General features: G+C 36.9%; 3 protein-coding genes across 5 annotated transcripts in view; 2 read left to right on the top strand and 1 right to left on the bottom strand.

Annotated features, from left to right (window-relative positions):
- The window catches only part of LOC123716536 (guanine nucleotide-binding protein G(o) subunit alpha), a 32,011-nt gene extending 29,812 nt beyond the window's left edge, over positions 1 to 2,199 (top strand). For both annotated transcript variants that reach the window (XM_045672328.1, XM_045672327.1), the window contains exons 7-8: positions 130 to 283; positions 541 to 2,199. In XM_045672328.1, the coding sequence (XP_045528284.1) occupies positions 130 to 283; positions 541 to 728 (342 nt within the window). In that variant the 3' untranslated portion in view covers positions 729 to 2,199. The remainder of the gene's footprint in view (positions 1 to 129; positions 284 to 540) is intronic.
- A 477-nt stretch (positions 2,200 to 2,676) lies between these two features.
- LOC123716162 (cyclin-Q) lies at positions 2,677 to 4,211 on the top strand. Its single transcript, XM_045671766.1, has 2 exons — positions 2,677 to 3,446; positions 4,061 to 4,211. The coding sequence occupies exons 1-2, from the start codon at positions 2,781 to 2,783 to the stop codon at positions 4,148 to 4,150; spliced, it is 756 nt and encodes a 251-aa protein (XP_045527722.1). The 5' UTR covers positions 2,677 to 2,780; the 3' UTR covers positions 4,151 to 4,211.
- A 3,560-nt stretch (positions 4,212 to 7,771) lies between these two features.
- LOC123716111 (cAMP-dependent protein kinase type II regulatory subunit) lies at positions 7,772 to 27,222 on the bottom strand. 2 transcript variants are annotated; one of them, XM_045671674.1, is made up of 7 exons: positions 27,131 to 27,222; positions 21,976 to 22,166; positions 19,461 to 19,598; positions 19,083 to 19,295; positions 10,722 to 10,893; positions 10,498 to 10,587; positions 7,772 to 9,833 (listed from the first exon to the last, which is right to left on the bottom strand). In XM_045671674.1, exons 1-7 carry the CDS (start codon positions 27,171 to 27,173, stop codon positions 9,703 to 9,705), a joined length of 978 nt encoding a protein of 325 aa, XP_045527630.1. In that variant the 5' UTR covers positions 27,174 to 27,222; the 3' UTR covers positions 7,772 to 9,702. The 2 variants fall into 2 exon arrangements, with proteins under 2 accessions (XP_045527630.1, XP_045527629.1); XM_045671673.1 differs by having other exon boundaries at positions 26,669 to 27,207.
- Between the last annotated feature and the right edge of the window lie 432 nt (positions 27,223 to 27,654).

Below are 27,654 nucleotides of genomic sequence, written 5' to 3'. Positions count from 1 at the left end.
GCAGAAACAGGTACTCAAGGAGAGAAAACCGGAGAGGGATTGTGCAAGATAGGTTGACAAAATCTGATGAATCTAAAATTAATCTAATATTATAAAAAAGATGTTAAAGTTTTATCCGTGCGATTCCAGAACCGTATGCAAGAGAGTCTGAAGCTGTTCGACTCGATCTGCAACAACAAGTGGTTCACCGACACCAGTATCATCCTGTTCCTCAACAAGAAGGATCTCTTCGAGGAGAAGATTCGCAAGTCGCCTCTCACCATCTGCTTCCCGGAGTACACGGGTGAGAACTACTACACTGCTCCTCAGACTTATTTTTACGATTCCGATACTAGAATGTAGCATCACGAATTCTCGCAATTACCCAATCATGGTTAATGCGTTTTGCGTGTTTGACCGCTCTCAATCCGAAACGGGAAACTTATCGTTACGATCGCTCATTTCTTAGTAGAACGAAAACGGTGAAAATACCAATATTTTGATCGAAATTGTTATGTTTTAATAATAAGTACAATATTTTTGCCAATCGCAACGACACAGGTGCGCAAGAGTACGGCGAGGCGGCCGCCTACATCCAGGCGCAGTTCGAGGCCAAGAACAAGTCCACCACGAAGGAGATCTACTGCCACATGACGTGCGCCACCGACACCAACAACATCCAGTTCGTGTTCGACGCCGTCACCGACGTCATCATCGCCAACAACCTCCGCGGCTGCGGCCTCTACTAGGCTCGTCCGGCGTCCCGGCGCGCTCCGGGCGCGTCCGGCGTCGCGAAACTCTCCGAGCGTCTCGTTTCTTTCGGCGATGTAGTTTTCTTTGATTGTTTTTCCGCTTCGGAAGGGTTTCCCGCGCCGCCTGTCCGCGTTCGTTCTCGGCGCGGCCGGCTCCGGCCTCTCGGACGTCCGGGGGCCGATTCTAAATTTCGGTGCCGGACGCGTCGGTCGGGCCGGCCGCCCCCGAGCTCGCCGTGCCGCGGCCCGATCCCCGACGGGACCGAAGCGGCGAGAGGCCTACTATCATTCCACTGACCGTTCCTCTCCCGAGATATTTATTTTTTATAAACTTTACGGTGTCTCACGTTTCTTTCGCGTTCGCGCTTTCCGCATCGCCGTCGCTCCGCGGCGAACGAGGTCCGCGCGTCGGAGGCGAGTCTGGCGGAGCCGTTATATATACTATTTAACATAATTTATTATCGATGATAAAGAAATCTTACTTTAAGCGTTAGGACAGTAACCGTACGGATAAACCTTAATTAATAATGATAATGCAATTAGAGTAACCTTCGCCGTCGTCGCAGTCGCCCGCGGGAGCGCGGACCGCTCCCTCCCTCTGCCGAACCAAAGATTTCCGATACTCTCGATTCATTCGACCGATGGCTCCGGACGGCTGTTCTGTTCTGAACTGTTTCCGTAGATTCGGTCGCTCGAGCGGTCCGCGGACGAGCGTCGGCTCGCTCGTTGCTAGGTAGGTTTTTTACTGTTATGTGACGATTCGCGTACGAGAGGCGACGACTGCTCGACGAGAGCTTCGCCACGCCGAGGGGGCGCGGCCGCCGCCGTTCCGTCGCTCCAGACTTTATTCGTGAGACTCCTCACTCCGCCGCCTCTGAGCTCAAATCTGGCGAACGCTTGTCGAGAAGACTGACTCGTCGCTCGAGCGTCTCGACGCTTTTCGGAATCGACGTGCGGTCTCGATTCCGCCGAACGCGTTTCGGCGATCGCTTGTTCGTTTTGCCAAAGTTAATATTCCTGAACGTTCGAAGGACTGGCGTCCGGCGAGACTCCGACGTCACGATCTCGAAGGTGTCGGCCCGAGCGGGGCGGGGTCTTTAGATTTGGTGGACGTTGACTATTAGCGCACGCGAGAGCCGCCGGCCGAGGCTTCGGCCTTCGGGCGCGGTTCGAGTCGAACAAATGTTTAAAGAAATAAAAGTTTTAGTCACTAGCGGGTAATTTTTGAATGTGATTCAATCTTATCTTTATTTTTCTATATCGAGTGACTTTATTTTTCAAATTGTGTTTTGTAATGCATTTATTGAGAGCGATGTATTTAACCAACGATGTAATTAAACAATATTTTCTCTTTTGTATCTCATCTGCACTGGTATTTTTTATTGAATTTACTATAAATGTACTTTAAGTGTATAATTTTAAATAATTACTGAAAATGATTATATTCTAATTTTTATGTTCAAATATTTATGCTTGTTTTATTTGATTGTCCTATCCCGATTCTAATGGCCAGAGAGGAGGCCGACTGTGTGGTTATGTATCCAATCTCTACCACTTAACACATGGATGATTACATATTTTGAGTAGAGTTGAATGTAGTGGATATATATATCGATTTCAGAATAATCTTATGTTACTCAGAAATTCAATACACCAAGTAAACACCGTCTTGTCTTTCGCATTTTAATGTAATTTCACTATAATAACAGAAATTAAAGACTTGCAGGAGCTAGAGTTACAATAGCTTTTCGACAGGCGTCGTGACCATTAAAGCCAAACAAAAATTGGTCACGTGAGCTAATGTTATTCCCATACGGCCGGCCGGCCCGAGTTATTGTCTGTATCTTCAGTGCTCGTTTATACTCTGAAGTGATCTACTGTCTATAGGAAGTCAGTTGTCAAAGACAAATAATTTTAATGATTTTCTGTCAAAGGTGATGCCTGATTGTCTTTGGTTAACCAATTTGAAGCCGCTAAACAATAATAACTAAATAGTATTACATATTAATACTTTTCTATTTTAATTAATTTAATAAACGCTTGTCTATAATGAAGGACGTGATCGATGTAATGGCATTGCAAAATAACAGACGTGAAAAGCGTTTGCCGGATTATAGAAGTGCAGCAGGACACAGCTTGGCGACCAATTTTGTATTTGAGTGTGGCATAAAACTGGGATTGCAGCCTGCGACTATTGCTACCGCAGCAATTTTTTACCACAAATTCTTTAAGGAAGCCGACAAGAATGACTATGATTGCTACGTTATATGCACGGCATGTTTGTGCGTTGCTGGAAAGTCGCGGGATGAGCCAGTGAGACCAAGAGATGCTGTTAATGTAGCGTATAATTCAATCAATCGGGGTGCAGGGCCTATGGAATTAGGTGATGAGTATTGGTCATGGAGGGGTGCCGTCGCTCAAGCGGAGCTCTTAGTATTGCGATTACTCGGTTTTAATTTAGAAACGCCATCACCGCATAAGTATCTATTGCATTATTTGCGTTCACTACAAGAGTGGTTTCCGACATCTCAGTGGCGAACTGCCCCAGTTGCTCGTACTGCAATGGCCTTCTTACAAGACTTCCATCATTCACCGCTCATATTAGATTATAGAGCCCCACATATAGCTGTTGCCTGTTTGACATTGGCACTCCATGTTCTCGGTGTTTCAGTACCTCTAGCATCTACATTAGATGATGATGCGGCTTGGTACTCTGTAAGTATTTACATTACATTAAAATATTATTATTTAATACAAGCAGTGTCTGTAAGCGTGCTGTCAATTTAGTCACAGGTTTTTTGTTAATAACCAATATTAAAAGAGTATATTTTAATCTGAATGTAACTTTTTCATGTTAATTATTCAGGAAGTTATTACACATTACAATTTTTTTTGAATAGATATGTTCAGGTATATGAAGAAAAAACTTTTTCAAAAATGAACTTTGAATTAGTTGTAATAAAAAAGCTATAACCTAGTATTAATTCAATCTGTAGGCTTTCAAGAATTTGAAATAAAACCAATACATAACAACTACACCTATATAATGAATATAATATATGTCTGTTGTTAGTTGGTAACTTTTATTTATGTATACTTTATTAAAAAATAGGTTACATAAACTCTAAGGTAATAAGCTAAATTTCTCCCAGCCAAACCTAGTATGGAAGAAAAAAAAAAGACATTTATTCTGTGCTCCTTATAAAGTCTTAACTTTTTTTTCATATACTTGACTGTTATGCTTCGGAGTGCTGTTAAATTAAGTGTAAACTATTCACTGAAATTAACTACTATGTTAATGCAAGCAATTTATATAAAATTTATTTCAGGTATTTACAAAAGATCTCCAAAAAGAAAAGAATTGGGAATTAATGGAAAAAATTATGCAAGTCTACAGCAGAGAGCCTGAAACTATTTAACTATCTAGCTTATAGTATAGACGTTTATGTAATTTTTTAATAAATGACGCTAAGCAATTTATCTTGTGTTCTTACTTGTCACTTGCACTGTTAACATTTAGCAGTATATATACTTTCAAATTCAATTACAATTAAAATAATATAAAGTAGCTGTCGGGTGCGTCTCGGTGATTCGCTGTTTGTATTTGTTTTTGTGTAAGCGAAAGTTAGCGGCTTGTGGTCGGTAAATATAATTATTTCTCGTCCCTCGAACATTTAGCGGAAATGTTTGACAGCCATGTAGATGGCCAGTAGCTCTCGATCGTAGGTACTGTAGCGAGTCTGTGCGTCGGTGAATTTCTTCGAGAAATAGCCGAGTGGTTGCCATGAGTTGTTGATAAATTGATTGAGTGCGGCACCAGCTGTTTTGTCGCTAGCGTCGCTGAATATAGCAAGTGTTGTCTGGTGAGACGGATGAGCAAGTAAAGCGGCGTTTTTTATGCTCTCTTTACATGCTTCATAAGCTTGCGTTGATTCAGTGGTCCAGTCGATCTTAGTTTTGTCACGCTTCTTGACGTTGTGCAGGTAGGTATTTAAAGGCGCTTGTATGGTGGCGGCATCTTTGATATTTTCACGGTAAAAGTTTATCATACCGAGAAAACGTCGTAGTTCTTCTACGGTTTGTGGTTTTGGAAAGTCTGTAATAGCTTGTACCTTCTCTTGGGGTGGCTGTATTCCTTCCGCTGTGACTTGGTGACCGAGGAATTTCACAGTTGGCTGGCCGAAAACACATTTTGATGGGTTGATTGGCCGTATTTTTCTAGTCGCTGTAATACGATGCGTAGATGTTTTCGGTGCTCTTCCTCGTCGATTGATGCTATGAGTAGATCATCAACGAAAGGGAATACGAAGTCGAGTTCGCGCAGTGTTTCGTGAATAAAGCGTTGGAATGTCTGTCCGGCGTTCTTTAGACCAGGACACATGCGCGGGAATTCGAAAAGACCAAAAGGTGTGATGATGGCGGTGTTCTCCACATTTTGCTCGCTGACTGGCAGTTGTTGGTACGCGCGATTGAGGTCGAGTGTGGAGAAAATTTTCTTCCCTGCGAGTTGGTATGTGAAGTCACGTATGCGTGGTATGGGATACCGATCGGGCTTGGTTATGGCGTTGAGTCTTCGGTAATCGCCACACACGCGTAGGTCTCCATTCTTCTTTGGCACGACGTGAAGAGGTGATGCCCAAGGGCTTTTGCTTGGTCTGCATAACCCTTGATCGATCATATTTTGGAATTCCTTCCTGACCATTTCGTAACGATGCGGTGCAATGGGGCGTGGCTTGCAGTGAAGGGGCGGTCCATTTGTTTCAATGAAGTGTTCGACGGAATGTTTGGGACTAAGCTTCATTGAAGTGATTCTGGTTGTGCCTGGGAAATCTGCTCGAATGCTGTGGTAATTTTGCTCAATGTCAATACTACGAACTGTAGGTATGTCTGCAGTACTGAGTTGAGCGTTTGTTACCAGCTTTGTTTTCCCGTCGATCAATCTTCGTTTTTTTACATCGACAATGAGGTGGTGGTGCTGCAAGAAATCTGCTCCCAGGATTGCCTTAGACACATCTGCTACGACGAATTTCCATGTGTATGGTCTTCGGAGGTTAAGATCAAGTTGGAGTGACTTCTCTCCGTATGTTGGAATGACCGTGTTGTTGGCGGCGTAGAGTTGAAACGGCAGTGGTTTTTCGCGTGAGCCTTTTGTCTTTGGTAGCACAGAGATATTGGCTCCTGTGTCGACCAAAAAGGTAAGTTTCGTTACCCTGTCGGTAACGAAAAGGCGGTGTGATGATTCGGTAACGCCGGTTCCCGCCGCGGCCAGCGTTACTTTTAGTTTTCCGACTGGTTTATGGGCTTGCAACATGGGCATGGTGGTGTGCATTTCTTCGCGTCCATACCGTAGCGATGATGGTAATAGCAGTACGGCATTGGAGATTTTTTCCAGCTTCGATCTTCTATCTGTGACTCTCGTCGGTTTTCGTTTCGATTTGTTGATGCTTTCCGCGAGCGTGATTGTAAATGGTGGCGAGAACGACTGTTGTGGTAGTTGTCGCGCGGTTGTGCTCGTAGCTCGGCAACTTCCAAAGACAACCTTCTTATTTCACCGATAGGGATGGTTGGTTATTGTGGAGGTGGTACACGGAGCGATAGTGAGATACCGGAGACTTCTAGGCTCGACGGTTGTGATGAAACTTGACGCTCTGCACCGGAATTTTCTGTGTTCGACATCTTCAAAATTTTTTGGTGTTCTTCTCGGGGTCACCACTTTAGGTAACTTTGGTTTAAGTTGATTGGTCCTTATTTGGTTAAAATAAAAATTCCTAATAATTCGTTGAGAAGAGGTGAAGATGGAATGTGGAATGTGTTTATTTTTTAAAACTGTAGATTTATATACAAAAGTTATCCTACACTGGCCACTAGTGGTAACATGTGGTACCAAGATGCGAAGGGTGCGTAGACGATAAAATCGAGGCGCGGCAAAAAGTTATCCTTTTCTGCACGCAACCGTCGAAGGGTACGAACGTGTACCTTCTCAGAACAGTTCGATATCGTGGTCTAAACATGACGCAATTAAGTGTTCTTTTCAGAACAAATTATTGTTTCATGACGATAACGTTTACAACTGTCCTTGTCAGGACACATCACTGTTTCATTACGACATGTACTAATCACCTACATATATATATATATTATATCCTCGGAGTAATATTGTTGGTGGGGATCAAGTTTTAATAGATTTTGAAGAAATTAAGCATATATTAGATATATTAAGAAATTTATATTCAAATGAAGAATTTCATATTGATTTTACGAAATTTTAGTTAATAATTAAATTACAATATTTTTTTATTTAGACAGGAAAATAGCAATATTGCATTCTATATCTAAAACCTATAAGAACCATAAAGTCCTCATTGCTTTCTCTCCATATTTGGCAATTTTTGGAAAAGACTAGGTACATAGAGACAGAAGGTCCGAAGGTGAATCGGGGGTTTCTTTGTAGCTTGAAACCAGATTATAAGAGCACAGATAAGCATCGTTCTATCCAGCGCCTGATCATCCAAACGGAGCTGGACCATTCCCGTCACTAAAGGTACTAAAAGAAATTAGATACAGTGAACAAGAATAATATAGGCACCATAAGGCAGTTATGCAGCAGTCATTCCACTTAACTCCTACTAGGTATTTCCTACCTCAACAAATTGAATCCAAATATATTGAGCAGCCAATATAAAACCTGGCCTCTGCAGACTCGAACACTTCAGTCTCAACACGAAAATGCCTATGCACACTCCAGTATATTGAAATCAAACCAATGATATAACTATGTCGTACTACTATTGCTCTCTCTTGTATTCGTATTCAAGTCTCTCGAATACGAATACAATTATTAATGTCACTATCATATATCATCAAATCTGCAGCATGCAATTTACTGGAATTCCACGTGCCTTCCGCTGCACTGTGTCAGCGTTTATTACCCAGTGAAACCTTATTTTATATATTATGTCTTCGTATTCCTAACATCGTATTGTATTTATAATTTAAAATCAATAAAATAGGGGCCACGAATTAAAAATGAAAAACACATGAGATCTACAAACAAATATAATTCAGTTTTCTAACATTTTACGATACATAATTTATAAATGTACAGGGTAAGCTCACGACGCGGTAGAGCGACGCTCGAAGTTCGCGACTGGCTTCAGATGCGCGAGCGCAGGTCGGAGGCGGGCGACGGACTCGCCGCTCTCGACGCGCTTCTCGCGGGACGGGGCTGACGTCTCAAGTCTAACGCGTACGAGATCTAACGAGAGGACAAATGTGCCGATCGGCCGATGACTAGTGATTTATAAAATTACGCTACGATAAGCGCGTCCGACCGGGCGTCCCGAGGGAACCCCAACCACGTAATATTTGTGCTTCAGAACCCGTCTCCCGAGCCCGCGTCGGGGAAGTCCCGGAGTGGGACGCGATGGGGTTCGGTGACGTCTGCACGTGAAGAGAAATGTGACACCTTACGCTACCTATTACAAACAATTGCACAATGACGAAAACTTTATATGATTTATATGATTCACGACATTAACCATTAGTTTATCGCACGCCCCGACTACGAATCGGATGCAGCGGGACAGACGCGTAGAGGTGGACGCGCTCGCCTCACCCGCGGAAGTGACGACGCACAAGGAACGGACCTGCGACGTACACGCCCGCTCAGAGTACGCCGGACGTCCGTCGAGTCAATAAATATAGCCTATATTGTGTTATATGTTCAGTTAGGTAAATATAAATCTCATTTATATACCGTCAACGCTGCAAAACGATAAATATACTATTGAGAAACTATCGTTACGAGTTTGAAACGAGGTACACGTGAGGAAACACGGTTAAAATTAACGACAGTCAATCTAATTAGAATATGTATAACATTAAAAAAAACATCATTTATAACGAATATAGAACTTTCATCGAAGGGAAGAACTAGAAGGGCCCTCGAGGGCGCAGAAGCGAGGAATGTCAAATAAAATATATAACCGTAATAATCGTAAATAAAACTGAATAACGAACGTAAATTATAATCCGATATATAATTATGGCAACTGAAAACATTTGTACGCGCCCCTGCATCACTAATCTAATATTTAAATAACTACGAGAAGCGATAACGACTAACCACCGCCGCGGACTCGGCCGGCTCCACTTTTCTTCCATTCGAAGGTTCGACGGGGACAAACTGACACTGGATAGACCGAGGAAGTCGGAGTCGGTCGCCGAGGGCCTCGGATCTTTAAAGAGCAGTTGGGAAAACGACATAATTTAGGAACTCTCCACGAAACGAACGCGTTCGCCGCGAAACACATTCGCCTCAACAAAAATCCCTCCCGATAATAAAATAAAACGTAACAAATCGTAAATAAATAAACTATCGTTTCAACATGAGACGAAACGCTCCTCCGACGTACTGTCGAATCGCTTCGTAAATAAAAAATAAATAAATAAACCTAAGGGCCGAGCGGAGGCCGAGGTGGCGGAGTGCCAATTTCTTCTACAATAAGCGTATTTCCGTTTACCTGCGGCACTATTGCGACCACGCCCTCCCTCGTCGCCTCCCTCGCGTAACCCCGAGCCGATGTGTCACACCTTTTACACTATTTTATCTCTACTTAAACATCAAATCAAAGTTCTCCAAATACGAGAACATCCGAGAGCGTATATAATTTCGGCCGAAGATCTAGAAAACGGGAGAAAACCCGCCTCTCCCGAGAGTCAGAGATGGATAGATGGGGGATAGGGTCGGACGGGAGAGACGGACCTTAAGCGTTTTGTGTGCATATTTGTATCGAGTCTCAGAGTGAGAGGGTTGATTTACAGCTTCTAGTGCACTACCGTGAAGATTTAGCCTCGTCAGAATTGAAGGTTAATAAAGTTTAGCAGGAGGGCGGGCCCCGGCTTCGGCCACCGGCTGAACGGGAGGGTTCGGAGCGGATTACGCTGAAGGGAGGCCGCGAGACGATGCAGTTCATCGCACGTCGGTGAGGTTGCTCTTGTCTCCGAAGAGCTTGACGAGCTGCTCCTCGTAGTCGTCGATGTTGCGCTTCATGATCTCCATGCAGGGCCCGAGGAGACGTTCGAAGGTTTCCACGTCCAGAACTGAAAGAATTATATTCGAACTGAATGCGACTGAATAAAATCGTTGTCGACGGATGGCCACAATAAATAGCTTCATTGCCGCTGGCTCACTTGGTATGGCCAGGTAAGAAGAAAAGAGAGAAGACGCTGTCCAGAAACCTGGGAATATGGAATTGAGGGATATAGGAAAATAGTAGCGAGAGACAACTTTTTGGAGGATTTGGAGGAGGATGTGGACTTCAGAATAAAAATAAAAAAGAACAAATAGAGATAATGTTCTGTTTAATAGATTTATGCTCTTATTAGTTAACGTACCATTGACTCGAATTAGGTAAATAATGTTTTGTTGTTTTTTTGGAGATTATTAAGACGAAATGATTTCGGATCTTCGGCGCAATAGCGGATGTAACATTAAACATTCAAAAAAGGTACTACTGCAACTACGTCATTGACATAAATTTTTAGTAGTCGTTTTACGACTTCCTCTTCGCAACGATTCTGAGCTAGGATGACATTTTTCCACGTCATGTTTTTATAACAAGACTGTCATAACATTTTGCACCCTAAGATTATACTTTCAGGAAATACTGTTTTGTTACTTACATTTACCGAACTAATATTTGTTTAACCAACATCTCGGTAAGTAAGTTCGATTCGAACCATTTACAATATCATAGACACTTACAAGCAACCTTGGTGGGTCCAATGGCGTATGCTGAGGCAGCGCGCGGCTTGTGAGTGACCAGAGCCAGCTCGCCAAAGTAGTCGCCTTTGCCTGCGATTACACATGACGAAACAATTATTACTATCCTCATAGTACTAGACCAATACGACCCGAAAAATCACCTTGAAAATCAATTTCAATGTAAAAACCGAAGTGATTAGTTATATATCTGTATCGTGACTCACCCAGACGCTTAATCTCATGTTCGTTTCCATCATCACGAGCGATGCGGATGCTGATGGAGCCATCCTCGACGAAGTACATGCCGTCCGCCGTGTCTCCTTGGCGGATGATCAGCTCACCGTCTATTAAAGTGCGTGGAAGAAGGGCATCGGCGAGGTTGGCACGCTCATATGGCTGTAATCAAGTTTCAATTCGATTATTGACTATTACGTAATATTCTGTGTCGAGTTACACAAAAAAGGAAAAAGAATCACTCATGATCTCTGATCTTATTAAGTAAATAAAAAAACAATGTACGAGCCAAGGCTGTACATTTCGCTCACTCAGGCTTTCTTAGTTTATAAGCGTGATGATCCCTATGTACGTGCCAAGGTTCGTACATTCTTGCTCTCGGGGTGTAACTCCCATGATTTAGTTCACTATGAACGAATGTAGAAGAGAGTGCCTACGTCTGGCTATGCTCTCGGGGTGTAACTCCGACGATTTGGGAAATCGTCACGCTTATAAGTGATCGATATGTACATCCATAGGAATTTGTCAAGCTTGTAAATGAGCAAGAATGAACGAACCTTGTCACGTACATAGGGATCATCACGCTTATAAACTAAGAAAGCCTGAGTGAGCAAAATGTACAGCCTTGGCTCGTACAAACAAATATTATTTATATATAATTAAAATCTCTCAAATTCATAAATAATTCTATAAGTACCATAATCCCTCTACGGGGCAGATGTATTCGTGAGGCCGTGATCACTGAGACACGCATACGTCAATATAATAATGTGTTAATTACACTTTATTAACCAAGTACTAATTAATAGTTCTATTTCAAATTTAAATAGCAAATGTTTAATTAACGGCATAAAATTAATTGAGTTAATAACTTACGAAGTCGCCCTATGTCCTAATTAGTCGGTTATCGCATTAAAAGGGTGAAGGTTTTCTATATAAAGCCTTTTATAAAAAACATTGAGATTTTTCTGGTAATAAATACTATCGCTTATGTAGATCACCTTATAGTCTCCCCCCCCCCCCCCCCTGTTAACCCGGACAGCGTTATAGGAGTATTCTCGTATATCCGTTTTTTTTTAACAATTCAAAAACTAGGAAAACTGAATAGTTATTTTATAACAACACAATTGAATCCGGTGTAAAGGAACGCAAAACTAATCATAGACTGGAAAAGAATTTTTCACACTATCGAAATATAACTCGAGAAATCTCCACGTTATAGGACAGAAATCGCCTTATGGCCACCCCGCGTTTTACTTGGGATTATTGTATTTCCAAACAAATATTCGGCCATCATAACATTAAATTTAAACACAACTTAGCAATACGTTATATTGTTTAAACAAAAACCATAATTGCTTAGCCGAGACTTGATGAAATCCATCCATCATTCGAGCAAAGACAAAAACGCCTTCAAACAAAACTATTCATTTTAATGTAAGTTTCTAGACAGAAACTTGGCATGGTATCGTGTGTCACCAAAATACTGTAAATAATTAAGAAATACCGATAACATTTGGCATGAATATTCGAGATTTTGTTAGCCACTATAAAGATGATAAATGTTTCATATAAATTTAAAAATATACGGTTCTGTTTAGTGTGGTATTGAAGGTCTACTTCGAAATTGGTCACAAAATCTGATGAACTGAAGTCAGGATATTATATATATACACCAACATCTTATAATATACTAAATTATTAGATAAAATCACAATTTCAAAAGTAAAAACAAATTCCGTCTCAAGTAACTACAAGTTGAAATTGGTTACCAACTTAAAGATAAGTAAATTATTACTGTACCTCTTACGTCACTTGTATCGGCATTTTATCGTATCGTCATAAGTTTATCAAGATATATTATATATTTTATCTACAAAGGAAATCCGAAATTTGAAGACGTGTTCCACTATAATTATCGAGCATCGGCAAACAGTATTATTGTGTCAAGTACATTTCTGTTTGACAAATACACTTTTTCATTATTGCGTAGCAGCACGAAAACTTTTCACTGGGTGACCACGCCCGCATGGAATGGCTCAGACATTTCTGCTGAGATTAGACAGCGTAATTGCACTCTTAGGTGGACAGTAATAGTTCATCGTATTGTTTATTTGTATGAATGATATTTATATTTAAATGGATTAAAATAGGTTAAACTTTTCATTCGTTTCCGTTTGTTCTACATACCAATAAAATGAAAATGCTTACAAGTACGGTATGTATTTCAATTTTCTTAAAACACAACGAATGTTGCAGGCTAACTAGTGCATCTATAGCATCTATAGTGCTTGGACAATCGAATAATCTCCGTGGCAGATAGCAATGAACTTATCTGAAGTTTCCTTCTATCGCTACCAATAATGCTTAAGGAACAAGTTTCAAGAGTTTACTCAAGTTATCAGAAAATCTCTGATACTAATATCGAAAATGCGCTTATCGCTTATAAATTGCTTTACCAACTTTATATGAAAAATCATATAGTAGTTGTATACTATATATACATATAGGTTTGATAACTCCCGCTCGAGGCTTTGATCCGATATAATTACTCTGCCTCTATGCACAGCATAATTATATAGTAAATACCTAGTACATATACAAATTAGTCACTAAAACACTATTCAAGTAATATATGACTTAAATAGTGTTTCATTGTTACCTAAAAACTTTGGTTCAGTAACGACATAATTTCGTATGCGGTACGCTCCATATTAATACATATAACTCATTGTTAAGAATTGCTTCTGCGACCTTGCCCACATTTGTATTTACATTTGTACCTAACAACTAATGTCTTCACTTAGAGCTAAATAGTTCTATATAGGACTAGAATTGTTGAATATTGTTCAGATTTGTGGTGATAGTTGCTATGTGGCTGTAGGCGAATCAATCGCTCGAAGTTAAGCGTCGCTTGTCGTGGTTAGAACTTTGATTAATTTTGTTGCAGGCATATTTGTTGCGAAGCCTTGTTCTTAATCTACTATTAAAAAAACGTCCGTTGGATTTCCATTAGTTATTGTTCAACAAGTAAAATCTTTGAAGATTTATTATTTTACATAATCTTACAATACTCTTGTAATTAAATTTATGTAAAGGATGCGTTGAAGTGTAAGAATGATATAATGAATGATAATCGAATGCATTACTCGTAAAAACTTGTTGGCTTCATGCCACCACGCTTTACCACACCACTATTCCTCATTCACATTATTTTCTAATCGATCTGATAGTGAACACTGTTCCACCATTCCACAGAGTATCATCTATTCAGATCGCAGGATGGCTGACATAAAAACAGTAGCAAGTTACTATCACTACTGGCCTTGGGCCATTCTAGAATAACATATTTTTAAAAGTAGTGTTTATATTGATTACATAAATTAGAAGAAACTTGGCCCTAGTTGACTAGTTTTATATCATCGTGAATTTTCAAAAAATATAAACTATATAATCCCAAAGACAATCTAGAAATACTGAGAAACTAGTAGGACTTACGGTTGATATTTCGCAAGAACCAATCGTAATCTCGCCACAAGTTTGCCTCTTAAACGTATTCTTCAAATATTTGCATTGTATTTTACACTAGCTAACTGAAACTATGGCTCCAACTGCGTCATCCAACGCGTTCGTGACTCATTAATATAGTTTAAGGCATAGGTACGACTACAAATCACTTGGACATGACTTGGAGTGCTAATATGCTTATGAATTTCTGAATATATATTTTAACAGTAACCTAGAAACCAAAGAACGATAAGTATTAGTAATAGCTATGGTTGCAAATTCACATATTTACAAAACTAAGTGTTGCTGCTCAATAATCTCGTTTGTCAAGGGTTAGACAACGTTGAACGAAATAGAGATATTAATGATTTGGAAGGATAATAACAAACTTAAAATATCGCACACATCAAGAAAATTGTTGGGGGCTAAAGTGGCGGCATGCGACAAACGTGAAACTCATCGAAGCATCATAATTTTCGGATGATGAAGCCGTTCACGTGTGTAAGCCTTGTGTAGAGGGGTAGTAAATCGATAAATAAGGGAAAAGTATTGAAAATACAACTTGTGGCTTGCGTTTATAGTTTTAAATAAAATGAAACAGAGCTTTTAATTTATAAAATCGATTTTCAAGTCAATCGTTTTGCACTTGAAAAATTAAAAGTTGAAAAAGACGTACGTTTCTTTGGTTGATCACTAATATTAGGAAGTTGAATATTACTAGATGAACCCATTTATTGTTTGAATATTTGAATAGGTCACCAAACACGTAAAAATATAACATGGTTTTTTTACTGTGGATTTTTATTAAAAACTCTCTCCCTTTCTATAAAAACTAATGATTGAAACGACTACTAGCTTAGTAGTAGTAGATTAATAGCATATAGATTAGAGTAATACAACCGAAGCAACAAGAGAAAAGTAAAAAAAAAGTCTATTGCTATTCTATGTAGGATATTCGAAGCAATATTTGATTGATACATTGACACACGGTTCGCCTCAGCGAGTTTCACCTTCAAATCTCAATGAACAGCGAACACTGCGTCCATAAATAATAACTTCGCCTTATGTGGCCTGAATTTTTACACAACGGGCAAATATTAAATATATTCATGACCTAAAACAATTACGTGTCATAGGTTAGTACTTTTGCATAATGTAATTTATTAAAACCACTATTTTCAGATTACTATAAACAGTTTACTTTGCGTTTAAGCATAATAACTTTAACAACTTAGCTAATACCTATATCGATTAGTTCGTAGTGTCTGCCTTAGGATTGACTTATGAACCAACCTCTCGAAAAGGGCACAAATGAACTGCATAGACTAAAACACGACAGTTCTTCTTGACAGTTCCTATACTGTTAGAAATAGTAGGTGGTCTTTGTGTATATATTGATTTGTATTTGATTGTTTTGTTAAAAAAACAAAAATCCAGTCTGTCGGACTCAGTGTATATTTATGTCAATGTTATAATTAAATCTATAAATATCAATATTGGTCATATTCAGCGGCAGTCACTGTTGAGTGTCCATTGTGCTAAAGAAAATATTCGTGAGTTATCATTTTAGTAACGACAAACGAAGGTTATCGAATTAAAATCTGCGATACGAGCGTCATAATCCTATGATTACGTCAATCGGGAACGACGTCACTCAATAGACACAGATTTATGTTGAAATTGTTTACATACATTTGTTGAGATAAAAGTATTTTAGCTTCAAAATTCTCAGTTGAACAGTGAAAACGTATAATTAGTGCATATACTTGGGAGGTTGAGACGTTGAGATTATAAAATAGAGTTTTTCTGTATGTTTCTATATTCACAATTAATAAAAGTTGTATGTTAAACGGAAATAGAGAGCTTTAATAACATATTAAATTGTACAATATTTATAATTCAGGTCAGTAGTCGACTTACAAATGAAATTCTAGCTAGAAATGCTGACGTATTATACAGTAGAATCGAATGACGAAATTCCAAAGTGTGCTTTAACCAGTGTTAGATTACATTTGAGCCGATGTGTGCCTTCAAGGTAACACACGTATAGTGGGAATACAACAGGGAAATTTAATTAATCAGGCCGGCATTGCAGCCTTTGCAATCGGAATGTTTGCTACAATTGAGATCATATGACCGAACAATATCAATTACTTTGTTTAGAGTAGTTGAAGGCGATTTCGTCCACGGTTTTAGCATTAAAATAATTAGCCCACCGGTAAAACGTCAAATCTTTGACTGTTAACTTACTTTATACGGCCTTGTACTATGTTTTAGAGGTCTGATGTCTGAGGTCGTAGGTTTGTTGGACTTTCTTTTTCCCTCACGATCATTAACGGCGTGTGTCAGGCACATGAGGCTGATCATCTACTTGCCTATAAGATTGTCAAATAATCATGAAACCGATACAGAAATCTGACCCAGACCGAAAAAGATTGTAGCGTCACGGATTTATATTATTTTTATGTTTTAATGACGTCACATCCGCTAATTTATTAAGTAATGAAATGTCATCCCTTGTGGTTACAAACACTCGTTTACAATCCATAGTTTCCTAGCCGTGATGTCATGCATGTTTTCAACAATGCCTTTCATTGTCACCGTTGAAGTATGAATTATGTTAACTTTTAATGTTTCTAGCATTAAGTAAATATTCACTAATGATACACAAATGTGTGTGTATGAATACAAAGTTTGCTAAGATGGAACAATACTATAATTTCTTTTAAAACTGTATTCTTTACAAAATATATTGCATTATAGCTAATGAATCTCTTCCAGATTCTCTAAAAATAAACATATTATAACACGTTTTTGTGTTTTTTATCACGTAGTAATAATAGACGGGTGATAAAGGATTGAAGAATGGTGGCGAGGATGAGAAACACGTGGAAGAATTTGGAGGAGGCCTTCAATTCGTTGGAGGTCGTGTACTAATGTAAATAATGGACTTAATGTAACCCTTTATGCAGCTTTTACTATTTATTTTATTTAATAAACGGATTCCTGTGCAGAATTTTGTCTTCCCCAAAACCCAGAGTTGCATGTTTTAAATGTGCATTTAAAAATCACGTGCAAAAATAACTGGAGGCCCATATTCAACGTGAAGGATATGTACCAAGCACATTCTATTTGGAATGAAGCCGGCTTCGCGCAGTGACCCAGAATACGTAATACCTCAATACAGCTGTTCGTATTCTTAAAGAGGCGTAAACGTTTGAGTGAGTTAGTTGAGTGAAATGTTTTTTTTATTATACGTCTAAATAAATTATGATGATGACTATAATTGTCTTATATGTATAACTAATCGAAGTATGTGTAAGTATAAATATGTTCTCTAAGTCACACACGTACTCAATGCAGTAAGAATTAAAAATAAATCAGTGGCGCTACAACCTTTTTAGGCTTAGGCTTCACATTTCTGTATCTGTTTCATGATCATTTGTGCCTGACATTCGACTTTTTGGGTCTTGGTGAGAGCCGGTTTCCTCACGATGTTTTCCTTCACCGTTCGAGCGAATGTTATATGCGCACATAGGAAGATAGTTCATTGTTGCACAGGCGAGGGTCGAATTAACGACCTGAGCCTCAGGGATGAGAGTCGCACGCTAAAGCCACTAGGCCAACATTACTATATACTCCAGCTTCACTAATTCTAATTGGTTTCATAGATTACTTAACCTCGACAAATTAATACTTAGATTATATTTCTTTGAAAGCTATGATTGAGTTTAGGGTTTAACAGAACGTCGGCCAGTACTATTTATTATAAGCCCGACGACTAAGTGTAATTAAATGTAAAACATAAATATAAGCTTGTTTTAAACTTTAAGTTTGAGCAGCAAATAAATCGTTATGAAATAAATTTCATAGTAAATTTTAGGTATGATGTTTTTTCTTCCCCTTCTCATATAGCAATAACATTTGGATGGGCGCGGCTTAACAACACTGCAATTGCAACACATTTAAACTAAGCTAACAGATATCCATTATACCAAAATTTAAATATCTTGTAAAAAATTAACGAGAAACTGTAATATAATTTTCATAATGAAGTAATGAAATTCTGTTTCAGCGTAAAACCTTCAATGGGAGATTAAATAAAACTACAAAGGCTACTTTCAAAACAAAGTATGAACAGGTGTAACGCGTAGGTGCTATTGTAACCACAAACACTCTTTGTAGCTATCGTTCATGAATGTGTTTTAAAATAGAAAAGCGATAAATATAATATTGTCATTGTCTTTGGTTAAGATATTTGAATAAACCTTTTTTTTATTACATGGCAAAGGAGCCTGATCTACTATATTAATGAATTATGAAACAAATACAGAAACCTTAAAACCTTTTTTATATATAAATGAAAATGTACTACATTATTATGATTTTTTTTACAATAATTAATGCAAAACGATGCGTTTAATATCAATTCGCGTTCAACAAAAGATTTTATACTTTAAAGGTTGTATAGATTGACCATGGAGAGTTCCTTCAGGCGGTCGTAACTCAATAGCTTGTGTTGGCACTTAGCACACATATATAATTGCCTCGTACTATTAGTACTCAGTCATGTAGGCTTTAATAACGCTACAAAGCCTACGACTAATAAAAAATAGCTTTCTGATTCTCAAATACTGAAATTATTTAATATAAATAAATACCAATTAATGATTTCATATGAATTTTTTGCTGTTGATGTTGTTTTATTTTAAAAAATTTACTCTCAAAATAGACGAAAACGTTATATGTGTGACTTGACCACGTTCACGATGGGATTCTGAAATCTCGTAAGCATACATAAACAATAGACTGGAGGGAATAGAAATGGTACTTTAGAAACTTACCTGTAGAGCCTTAAGTATGGGCACTTTGTCGAGCAGCTCCTCGTACAGCTTGCGCTTCTTGAAGGCGCTCTTGAGCAGGATGCGACGGAAGGTGTGCCTGTCCATGGCCCACAGGGCTCCAGGACTCTGCGCACGCACTGACGCGGCCCGAGGCATGTTGTACATGAGGGCCAACTCCCCGAATGAGCCTGAGCCCTCGTATGTGTGTACCACCTGGATAAATGACATTTCAATGGGGCAAACAGTATGCCTATAAATGGCTTACATTCTCTAGGTCCGTAGGGTGTTACGAATAAAGATGGAAATTTATAAAGGCTAATAATAATATATGTTTAATGAAAAATCTAACCTAACATAACCTAAGAGCAATAAACATACCTTTTCAACTCCATCATCTCCCGTGACGAGTACGTCAAAGACACCATTTTCGATGACGTAAAAGTTATCGCCGTCATCTCCTTGTCGGATCACGTATTCGCCAGGCTCGGAGCGCTTTTCAAACATTGCGTCTAGCACCTAAAGGCAAGATAAAACTTTAGTCAGACAACCAAATATAAACAAAAATTTAAATAAATTTTAACAACATAAACTTGTATTGTCTTCCTTCTTTTGCCATGCGCCATACTCTGAAACCAGCTGACTCTAGATGGACTAACTAAAAGGATTAATGGACATTCAATAAAACTGTACGCGAGGAAGATTGTTAGAACGGCAGTTCAACATCAGACAGTTCATCCTGTAAAGCGAATCGGAAGACAAATACACCTTTACAGACAAAAGATAAAATCTCTACAAGAACATCTTTCCCTTTCTGGCGTTCCAGCCTCGGCAAGGCATTAGTTATTAACAAGATACAAAGTGAAATCTTGTTCTGTAATATTTTTAATGCCTTATAACTGTTCAGCCCGTCGTGCATTACAAATTACTCTATGAAATTAAATAATTGCGTGTACTCTTATATAATCATGCTTGTTTTGAGTAGGAGGGAACGTAACGGGAGGGCGCACGAGTGATGATAAGCATATTTCCTTTTAATATTTGATCTGATTACATCCGGTGATATTAAATTTTAGCTTTAAAAATATGACTGTCAAATAAATTTCTGTTTTTTTTTTTTTTTTTTTTATAAAATAGGGGGCAAACGGGCAGGAGGCTCACCTGATGTTAAGTGATACCGCCGCCCATGGACACTCTCAATGCCAGTTTTTATAAACCCAATTCAGATTTCGTAGTTAGTCCCAAAGTCCTGTCACTGACACAATCATTTTTCAATTTCGAACATGATTTTATACAAAAATTATTGTGTTCTTTTTTTGAATGTTTGATTATTATTTTAAAACAAAACACAAACACTTTTCATAATTTTCAAGAGTGGACATTGAAGGAAAACCGGATACTGTTATTTCGTTGCACCGCTGTGGGCATTCGCCGAGTGCCATTCATGTTGCTCAAAAATTTATAACGCTTAGGTTTGTGTACCGTACTATTGATAGGTACAATGAAGTCTCCGGTGTTGAGGACAAGAAAAGAACTGGCGCGGCTAGCACGGAACCCTGTCCGAGAACAAAACTTGATGAGTGTGAGTAAGATAACAGTAAAAAAGGTTTTAAATGAAGATCTTGGTCTACGAGCATACAAAAAAAGAGAGGGCACTTACTTAATGCTGGTCTAAAAGCAATAAGGCTTACGAGATTGCGGGTGGCCAAGCCAAGACAAGGCCACTCAAGCCTGGTTTGAGCGTCAAAACATCGACTTAATTAGACATGGGGATTGGGCTTCCTCCAGTCCGGACCTTAATCTTTTGGACTATAAAATTTGGCAGGTCTTAAAGAGGAAGGTCTGTGATAAACCCTATAAAAATTTGGAGTCTGAAGTCATCTTTAAAAAAAAGCAGTCACTGAAATCGACATTAAGTGCCTGTATTAAAAATGAGGGAGGTCATTTAGAAAAATTTTATTTCTATTCCTCAAATTATGTACTATAAATTGATATATCACTCATTAAAAACTGATAAGTACTTTTGTTTTTATCATTATTACCATTTATGACAGAACTTAGGGATCGACTTCGTAGAAAACTAATATATAAAGCGATTCTACGCTTTTGTTATTTGTTTTAAACGTAAGATATACAACGAATCGATAATCACCCCTGCGCTTCTTTAACGTCGGATAAAAATACGCAAAGCTAGAACGACCTGACCTGACCTGCCATAAAACGTAAGTATCATTTCAATAAGCTCATTTTAAGCCAGGTTAATTTGACGAAACCCAAGTCTTAACCTATATACCATTTGACCTTTCGAGGTGGGACCTTTTAATAACCATATTCGTTGATTACGTTGAAGTTCAAAAGTTACCAAGGCGGCAAAGTTAATTTCAAATTAAGTGCGAATTGAGATTGACGTTATATGTTTACATTGACGATTACGATAAATTTATGATTTCTATTTGCTACAATAAAGGCCGCTGTGCAAATTTCATAGCATTCCTCACACCATACACTGGTGACATTTTCCCCTCCCCGGGGCCTATGTTTAGTAAAAGAAGTTTTTTCTTATTAAAAACACGTGTCACTTAGATGATAAGAAAATAATAATATTTAAATTAGCGTGCGAGGTCTGTTATTAGAATCCATCTACCTTCGCAGACGTGTTCCAAACGGGTCCACTGCTAATATTTCCCGTACCTCGCGAGGCAAGCTGTTGTAAAGCCCGCTCCGAAAGGTAGCTTAGGTAGATGTATATGAATTGCGAGTGGCATAGTTAAATTGAATGCTGGTGTGTATAGGCACGGGCCTTTCTATATATATCTAGATGTAACGCATCTCTCATCGTCATACCATCAGGGTTCTGCCCTAATATAAAATAAAATAAATTTTATATATTTCTTACCTGCTGCATTTGTTGAGCATCGAGAGAGCGGAATAGAAGAATTCCGCGCACGGCTTCAGCGAGACGTGCCCGTTGAGCATCAGATTTGGGGAATACAGCCGGAGCACCCTCATCAGAGTCATCTTCTTCGGGATCGTATGTTTCAGCAAAAACGGACTTGCGTCGATTGTTGAAGCGCGCCACGGGCGGCTCTGTTATAAATACAACAAATTAGTTATAAAATAATAATTTAACAGAATTAGGTCAAGGGTAAGTTCATAAAAAAGGCGTGTAGTAGGTAGTAGTGTTAGTTATAAGTCGAAGTATTCAATTGATGCACACAAATCGACGGATAATATAACGTACGGTCGAACTGCATTATAACCAAAATAAATACTCGAGAATAGCCGCACAATACGGCGCCATTATTTTTAGAGCTGGCATTAAACTAACCGGGTAATTATTCTAAATTCAAAATTTTGTGTGTCATTGCAGTTAGTTACCAAGATTACAATGTAAATCTTATATACCATTTAATATCACAAAACTAACCTTGACCTTTGTAAATCTATATGTATAATACCATCATAGCGATTAAGATATACAGAAACATGATGTGGTAGTAAGCCAAGTATATGCTATCGCTGATTAATAACAATGAACAATACAATTCTAAATTTACTGAAACATTTGATAACTGGTCCGATTGAATTTAAAATAATATCACTGTACATTCCAATTACAGCTAGCTTTAAGATAGTGCCAGCCTTTTTATGAGTGTTATGTAAGTGATCTACTAAATAACCTGTTTTAATAGTTGTTTAAAACAAGAACAAAATAATAGTTTATTTAATCCTATGTATGGCATGTGTGTGTTGTAAATAAGAAAATACATATTGAAATCTTAAAATTGTTGCAAGTTATAGACAGTTATATACATTTAAAATATTTTGATTGGTTCTATGATTCTCTAAACTGTAGACTTAGCCATCTTAAGGCTCGCTAGTACGGTGAGATGTTATTACTAAGACAAATTGATATCTTGCAAAAAAAATTATCAACCAAAACCTAAGTATAATCACAAAATAAAAGAATTAACAGCTGCAAACACACTAATTATAAAAAAACATAGCATGACCCTAACTCAAGAAATAAGCCAGGCCTTCTAAATTGCAAAACTTCAAAGGGTTAGTAACAAACACACAAATTAGATCAGTGAACTGTAAACATAAAAAATTTATGCCTCATAAATCATTTCTCAGTTCTAACAAAGAAAACTTGCTGGCTTTTATTCTACTTTAGATTCATTATATTATTTTCCTAATTAGAAGATGAAGAGCAACAAAGATTTTTTAGCTATAATTACAATTAAGGAATTTATAAATAGTACAATAATTTTACCATTCAATGAAATGACTGGCAGAATGCCAGACATTGAAAGAGTTCACTATGCCTAACTATTATAGTAACAACTTTGTAAATAATTTTAACAGCTGTTATCTTGCTACTTTTATGTGAATTTTACTGCTTGTAAAGATTAACAATAAATTATGGACCACAATATCATCACATTCCTTTTTTAATAATGCTGATGTGATAACCATGTTAATAAAAAAATGTGGTGTTTATATGTGGCCATGCATCATTTTGTTTCAAGAGTTGATCTAACTAATAGAGCACTCTAATGGTATTCTAAATTCAAAATTTTGTGTGTCATTGCAGTTAGTTACCAAGATTACAATGTAAATCTTATATACCATTTAATATCACAAAACTAACCTTGACCTTTGTAAATCTATATGTATAATACCATCATAGCGATTAAGATATACAGAAACATGATGTGGTAGTAAGCCAAGTATATGCTATCGCTGATTAATAACAATGAACAATACAATTCTAAATTTACTGAAACATTTGATAACTGGTCCGATTGAATTTAAAATAATATCACTGTACATTCCAATTACAGCTAGCTTTAAGATAGTGCCAGCCTTTTTATGAGTGTTATGTAAGTGATCTACTAAATAACCTGTTTTAATAGTTGTTTAAAACAAGAACAAAATAATAGTTTATTTAATCCTATGTATGGCATGTGTGTGTTGTAAATAAGAAAATACATATTGAAATCTTAAAATTGTTGCAAGTTATAGACAGTTATATACATTTAAAATATTTTGATTGGTTCTATGATTCTCTAAACTGTAGACTTAGCCATCTTAAGGCTCGCTAGTACGGTGAGATGTTATTACTAAGACAAATTGATATCTTGCAAAAAAAATTATCAACCAAAACCTAAGTATAATCACAAAATAAAAGAATTAACAGCTGCAAACACACTAATTATAAAAAAACATAGCATGACCCTAACTCAAGAAATAAGCCAGGCCTTCTAAATTGCAAAACTTCAAAGGGTTAGTAACAAACACACAAATTAGATCAGTGAACTGTAAACATAAAAAATTTATGCCTCATAAATCATTTCTCAGTTCTAACAAAGAAAACTTGCTGGCTTTTATTCTACTTTAGATTCATTATATTATTTTCCTAATTAGAAGATGAAGAGCAACAAAGATTTTTTAGCTATAATTACAATTAAGGAATTTATAAATAGTACAATAATTTTACCATTCAATGAAATGACTGGCAGAATGCCAGACATTGAAAGAGTTCACTATGCCTAACTATTATAGTAACAACTTTGTAAATAATTTTAACAGCTGTTATCTTGCTACTTTTATGTGAATTTTACTGCTTGTAAAGATTAACAATAAATTATGGACCACAATATCATCACATTCCATTTTTAATAATGCTGATGTGATAACCATGTTAATAAAAAAATGTGGTGTTTATATGTGGCCATGCATCATTTTGTTTCAAGAGTTGATCTAACTAATAGAGCACTCTAATGGCAGTGTCTAAAAGATCAACTGCATTCTGAAGGGCAAATCCTAACCATCTAAATGCTGCATCTATATATATGGTTAATAGTCTGAATAATGTTCAAAAACAACATAAACAGAAAATAAAAAAACACCCACCCACCCAAAAGGCATAACTTTGCAATTGTTTAAGTAAAAGTTGAATTGATTTAATTCACTCCAATGAAGCAGTTCATCCAAATCCATAGACAGTCATTGTATGTCCTAATTGCATTAAAAACCTTAGACTAGATGTGAACCCTATACCTGTACCAGAACTTGTTAGATGTAGCTATAGGATATATTGTGTTTATTTATGATTGGTTAGATAAGTAGAAAAAAAACTATAGCACTATCAACTATCAAATGGTTGACAACTTCTGGAGAAGAATATCATTTTATCATCTACCCAATTTTTTCCATCTACCCAACAGATTTGTTATTATGCCTATTATATATTTATGGATGAAAGGCATCCTGAGATGGATTAATGTGGGGAATGAATTAAGGAAACAATAAAGGGTAAACACTTTTCAGACTTCTTTGCCTCCAGTACACATAAAATTTAATTTAGGAACTGGAGTCACACAGGAAGTCTTCCATAACATTGGATTGATATGATAACATTAAAATTATTGATATATAGGTATATATATATATATATATATATACCTATATATCAATATATATATATATAGTGGATATATCTATATCTAAGTGGAATCTATAGTGGAAGAACTTAAATGATATTATCTCGTAACATATTTAGACCCCAGGGTGTTTAAAATTTAATTAGTCTCAAATAGTTGTGCATTTTTTTTTCAAAATGTTTTATGTCAAAATGATTAGCAAAAAATGCCTTTGCCAAAAAAAAGTCCTGAGCATTGTTGATTTTTTTTTTGTAGTGGTCATTCTCTGTTTTTTTAGAAATAATGTTGCCAACATTGCAAAGGTTTATTACCTTAATTTGATGAAATATTGCAAGCTTTATAAATGTCATGAATGGCAATAGATGTGTGCATTAGTCCTCAAACTAGTAACAATTTTATTAATAAAATATGCATACATATATATGTTTTATGTATTCATATATACAAAAAACATTATAATGATTAGTAACTCCTGCTGTTAACCTATTTCATGACACATTTTAAAAAACAGAGCTATCAATGTAACATAAGATAAACTATATGCAGCTCTATTTGTTTTTAGTTCTAATAGGATTTTTTTTAAATTCAACTAGACGTAAACAAAAAAAATAACAAGAATTTTATTTACAGACACATATGTATTTTTGTAATTAATAAAATAACCATAGTTAACCGTAGTGGTACATTATTTATAGATAAAAATAATATTTAAATATTGCCATGATTGTATGTATTTCAAAACTAAATAATGCATACATCATCAATAAATTGCTATAAGTTAATAACAGATTCAAGGATATGGCAATATGCCTAAAATTGCTTTTCAATTCAAAATGTAAGTTAACTGACAACTGAGTAGTGATAAAAGATATTTTTATAAGATGTGGACTACATTTCTAATTTATTTTCACTATGTAATCATACTATAAATTATAACATATTATCTGACTGTTAAAGCAAGCAAATATTCCAAGTTTGGAATCTATTAGATAATAGAACTTTTTATAAATATCTGAAATAAATGTGTTATGTAGATAGTATATAATAGTAATTTGTCAGTTACATGTAGTGTTTTACAGTATTTTTTCAGTTTTCATAAGTAACTCGTGATGTTGTAATAATGAAATTTGAAAATATTACCTTCTTCATCTGATATAATGGATTCATCGGGTGTGCCCGCTGAAGGGCCACGGACTATGGTTGTGGTCCGATTGTTTTGTAACCTAGTAAAGAATTCGACTGCGTAGTTGATAACATCCCCTGGCTGTTCCAACAGGTAACTTATAGTGAATTCCAACAAGATTTCTCGTAGATCATCTGGGACTTGGATACGTCCGCCTTGAGGCCTACTCATTTCTTATCAGGTCACCTCCTTTCCTCCTTAGTATCCCTCAGTTAGCACGTCAAGTGACGCCAAGAGTTAAAATTTCAATATCATAGCCATTGAATTAGCTAAGCGACACACGAATGAGCACTATTACAAACTAGAAAACTGGGAAGTAGCACTACATACAAATGTTAGTAATGAACAAAATCACACTTTTATACTAAGATGTTTATTAAAAAAACGTTTTCACTACAAAAAATTGAAATATGACACACTTTTCACAAAATATTCTTCGTCCTCCAGCCTGACGAAATTCATAAATCTCCTTTCACTGTACGGCTAAAATGGCGAATTCCGGTGGATGAAGATTGAACTTGAAGGATCGGTAATTGGTGTTGCCTTTTTAAATATATATAAACAAAAAGATTTATATGTGAATTATAATACAACTCATTTATTTTTTATATATATTTAAATCATTTCAGTAAATCAAGCATAAGTCTATTAACATAAGTTTTTTTAAATATGATTATATCAGTAGTTCTTGCTACTTGTGTAGTCTGTGCTCAACAGCTAGTAATAATTTTGGACGGAAACCACATTTTTAACCACCTCCAAAGGGCTGCCTTGTTATATGTAATGTGATGTTTTTACTGCTCAGATGTAGATTAAAGGAATTCAAGAGGAAAAATAATATCATAAACAATAAAGAAATGATTTCTACATGAGTTTTCGCAAGCGTAATAATGTCATAAATAAATATATAACCGTTATAGGGTATATACGAAAAAGGTTACAA

The sequence above is a fragment of the Pieris brassicae genome, chromosome 11 (assembly GCF_905147105.1).
Source record: "Pieris brassicae chromosome 11, ilPieBrab1.1, whole genome shotgun sequence".
Taxonomy (NCBI): domain Eukaryota; kingdom Metazoa; phylum Arthropoda; class Insecta; order Lepidoptera; family Pieridae; genus Pieris; species Pieris brassicae.
Note: the sequence above shows the minus strand (reverse complement) of the source record. Positions and strands in the feature narration are given on the sequence as shown.

What these genes read in the sequence shown, in the direction of transcription:
- LOC123716162 (XM_045671766.1), top strand. Translation starts at nt 2,781, where the DNA reads ATGAAGGACGTGATCGATGTAATGGCATTGCAAAATAACAGACGTGAA. An exon ending in ATGATGCGGCTTGGTACTCT is followed by an intron (nt 3,447 to 4,060) that starts GTAAGTATTTAC and finishes AATTTATTTCAG; the next exon opens with GTATTTACAAAAGATCTCCA.
- LOC123716111 (XM_045671673.1), bottom strand. Translation starts at nt 26,882, where the DNA reads ATGAGTAGGCCTCAAGGCGGACGTATCCAAGTCCCAGATGATCTACGA. An exon ending in GAGATGATGGAGTTGAAAAG is followed by an intron (nt 19,296 to 19,460) that starts GTATGTTTATTG and finishes TCATTTATCCAG; the next exon opens with GTGGTACACACATACGAGGG. An exon ending in TGGACCCACCAAGGTTGCTT is followed by an intron (nt 9,834 to 10,497) that starts GTAAGTGTCTAT and finishes TAATTCTTTCAG; the next exon opens with TTCTGGACGTGGAAACCTTC.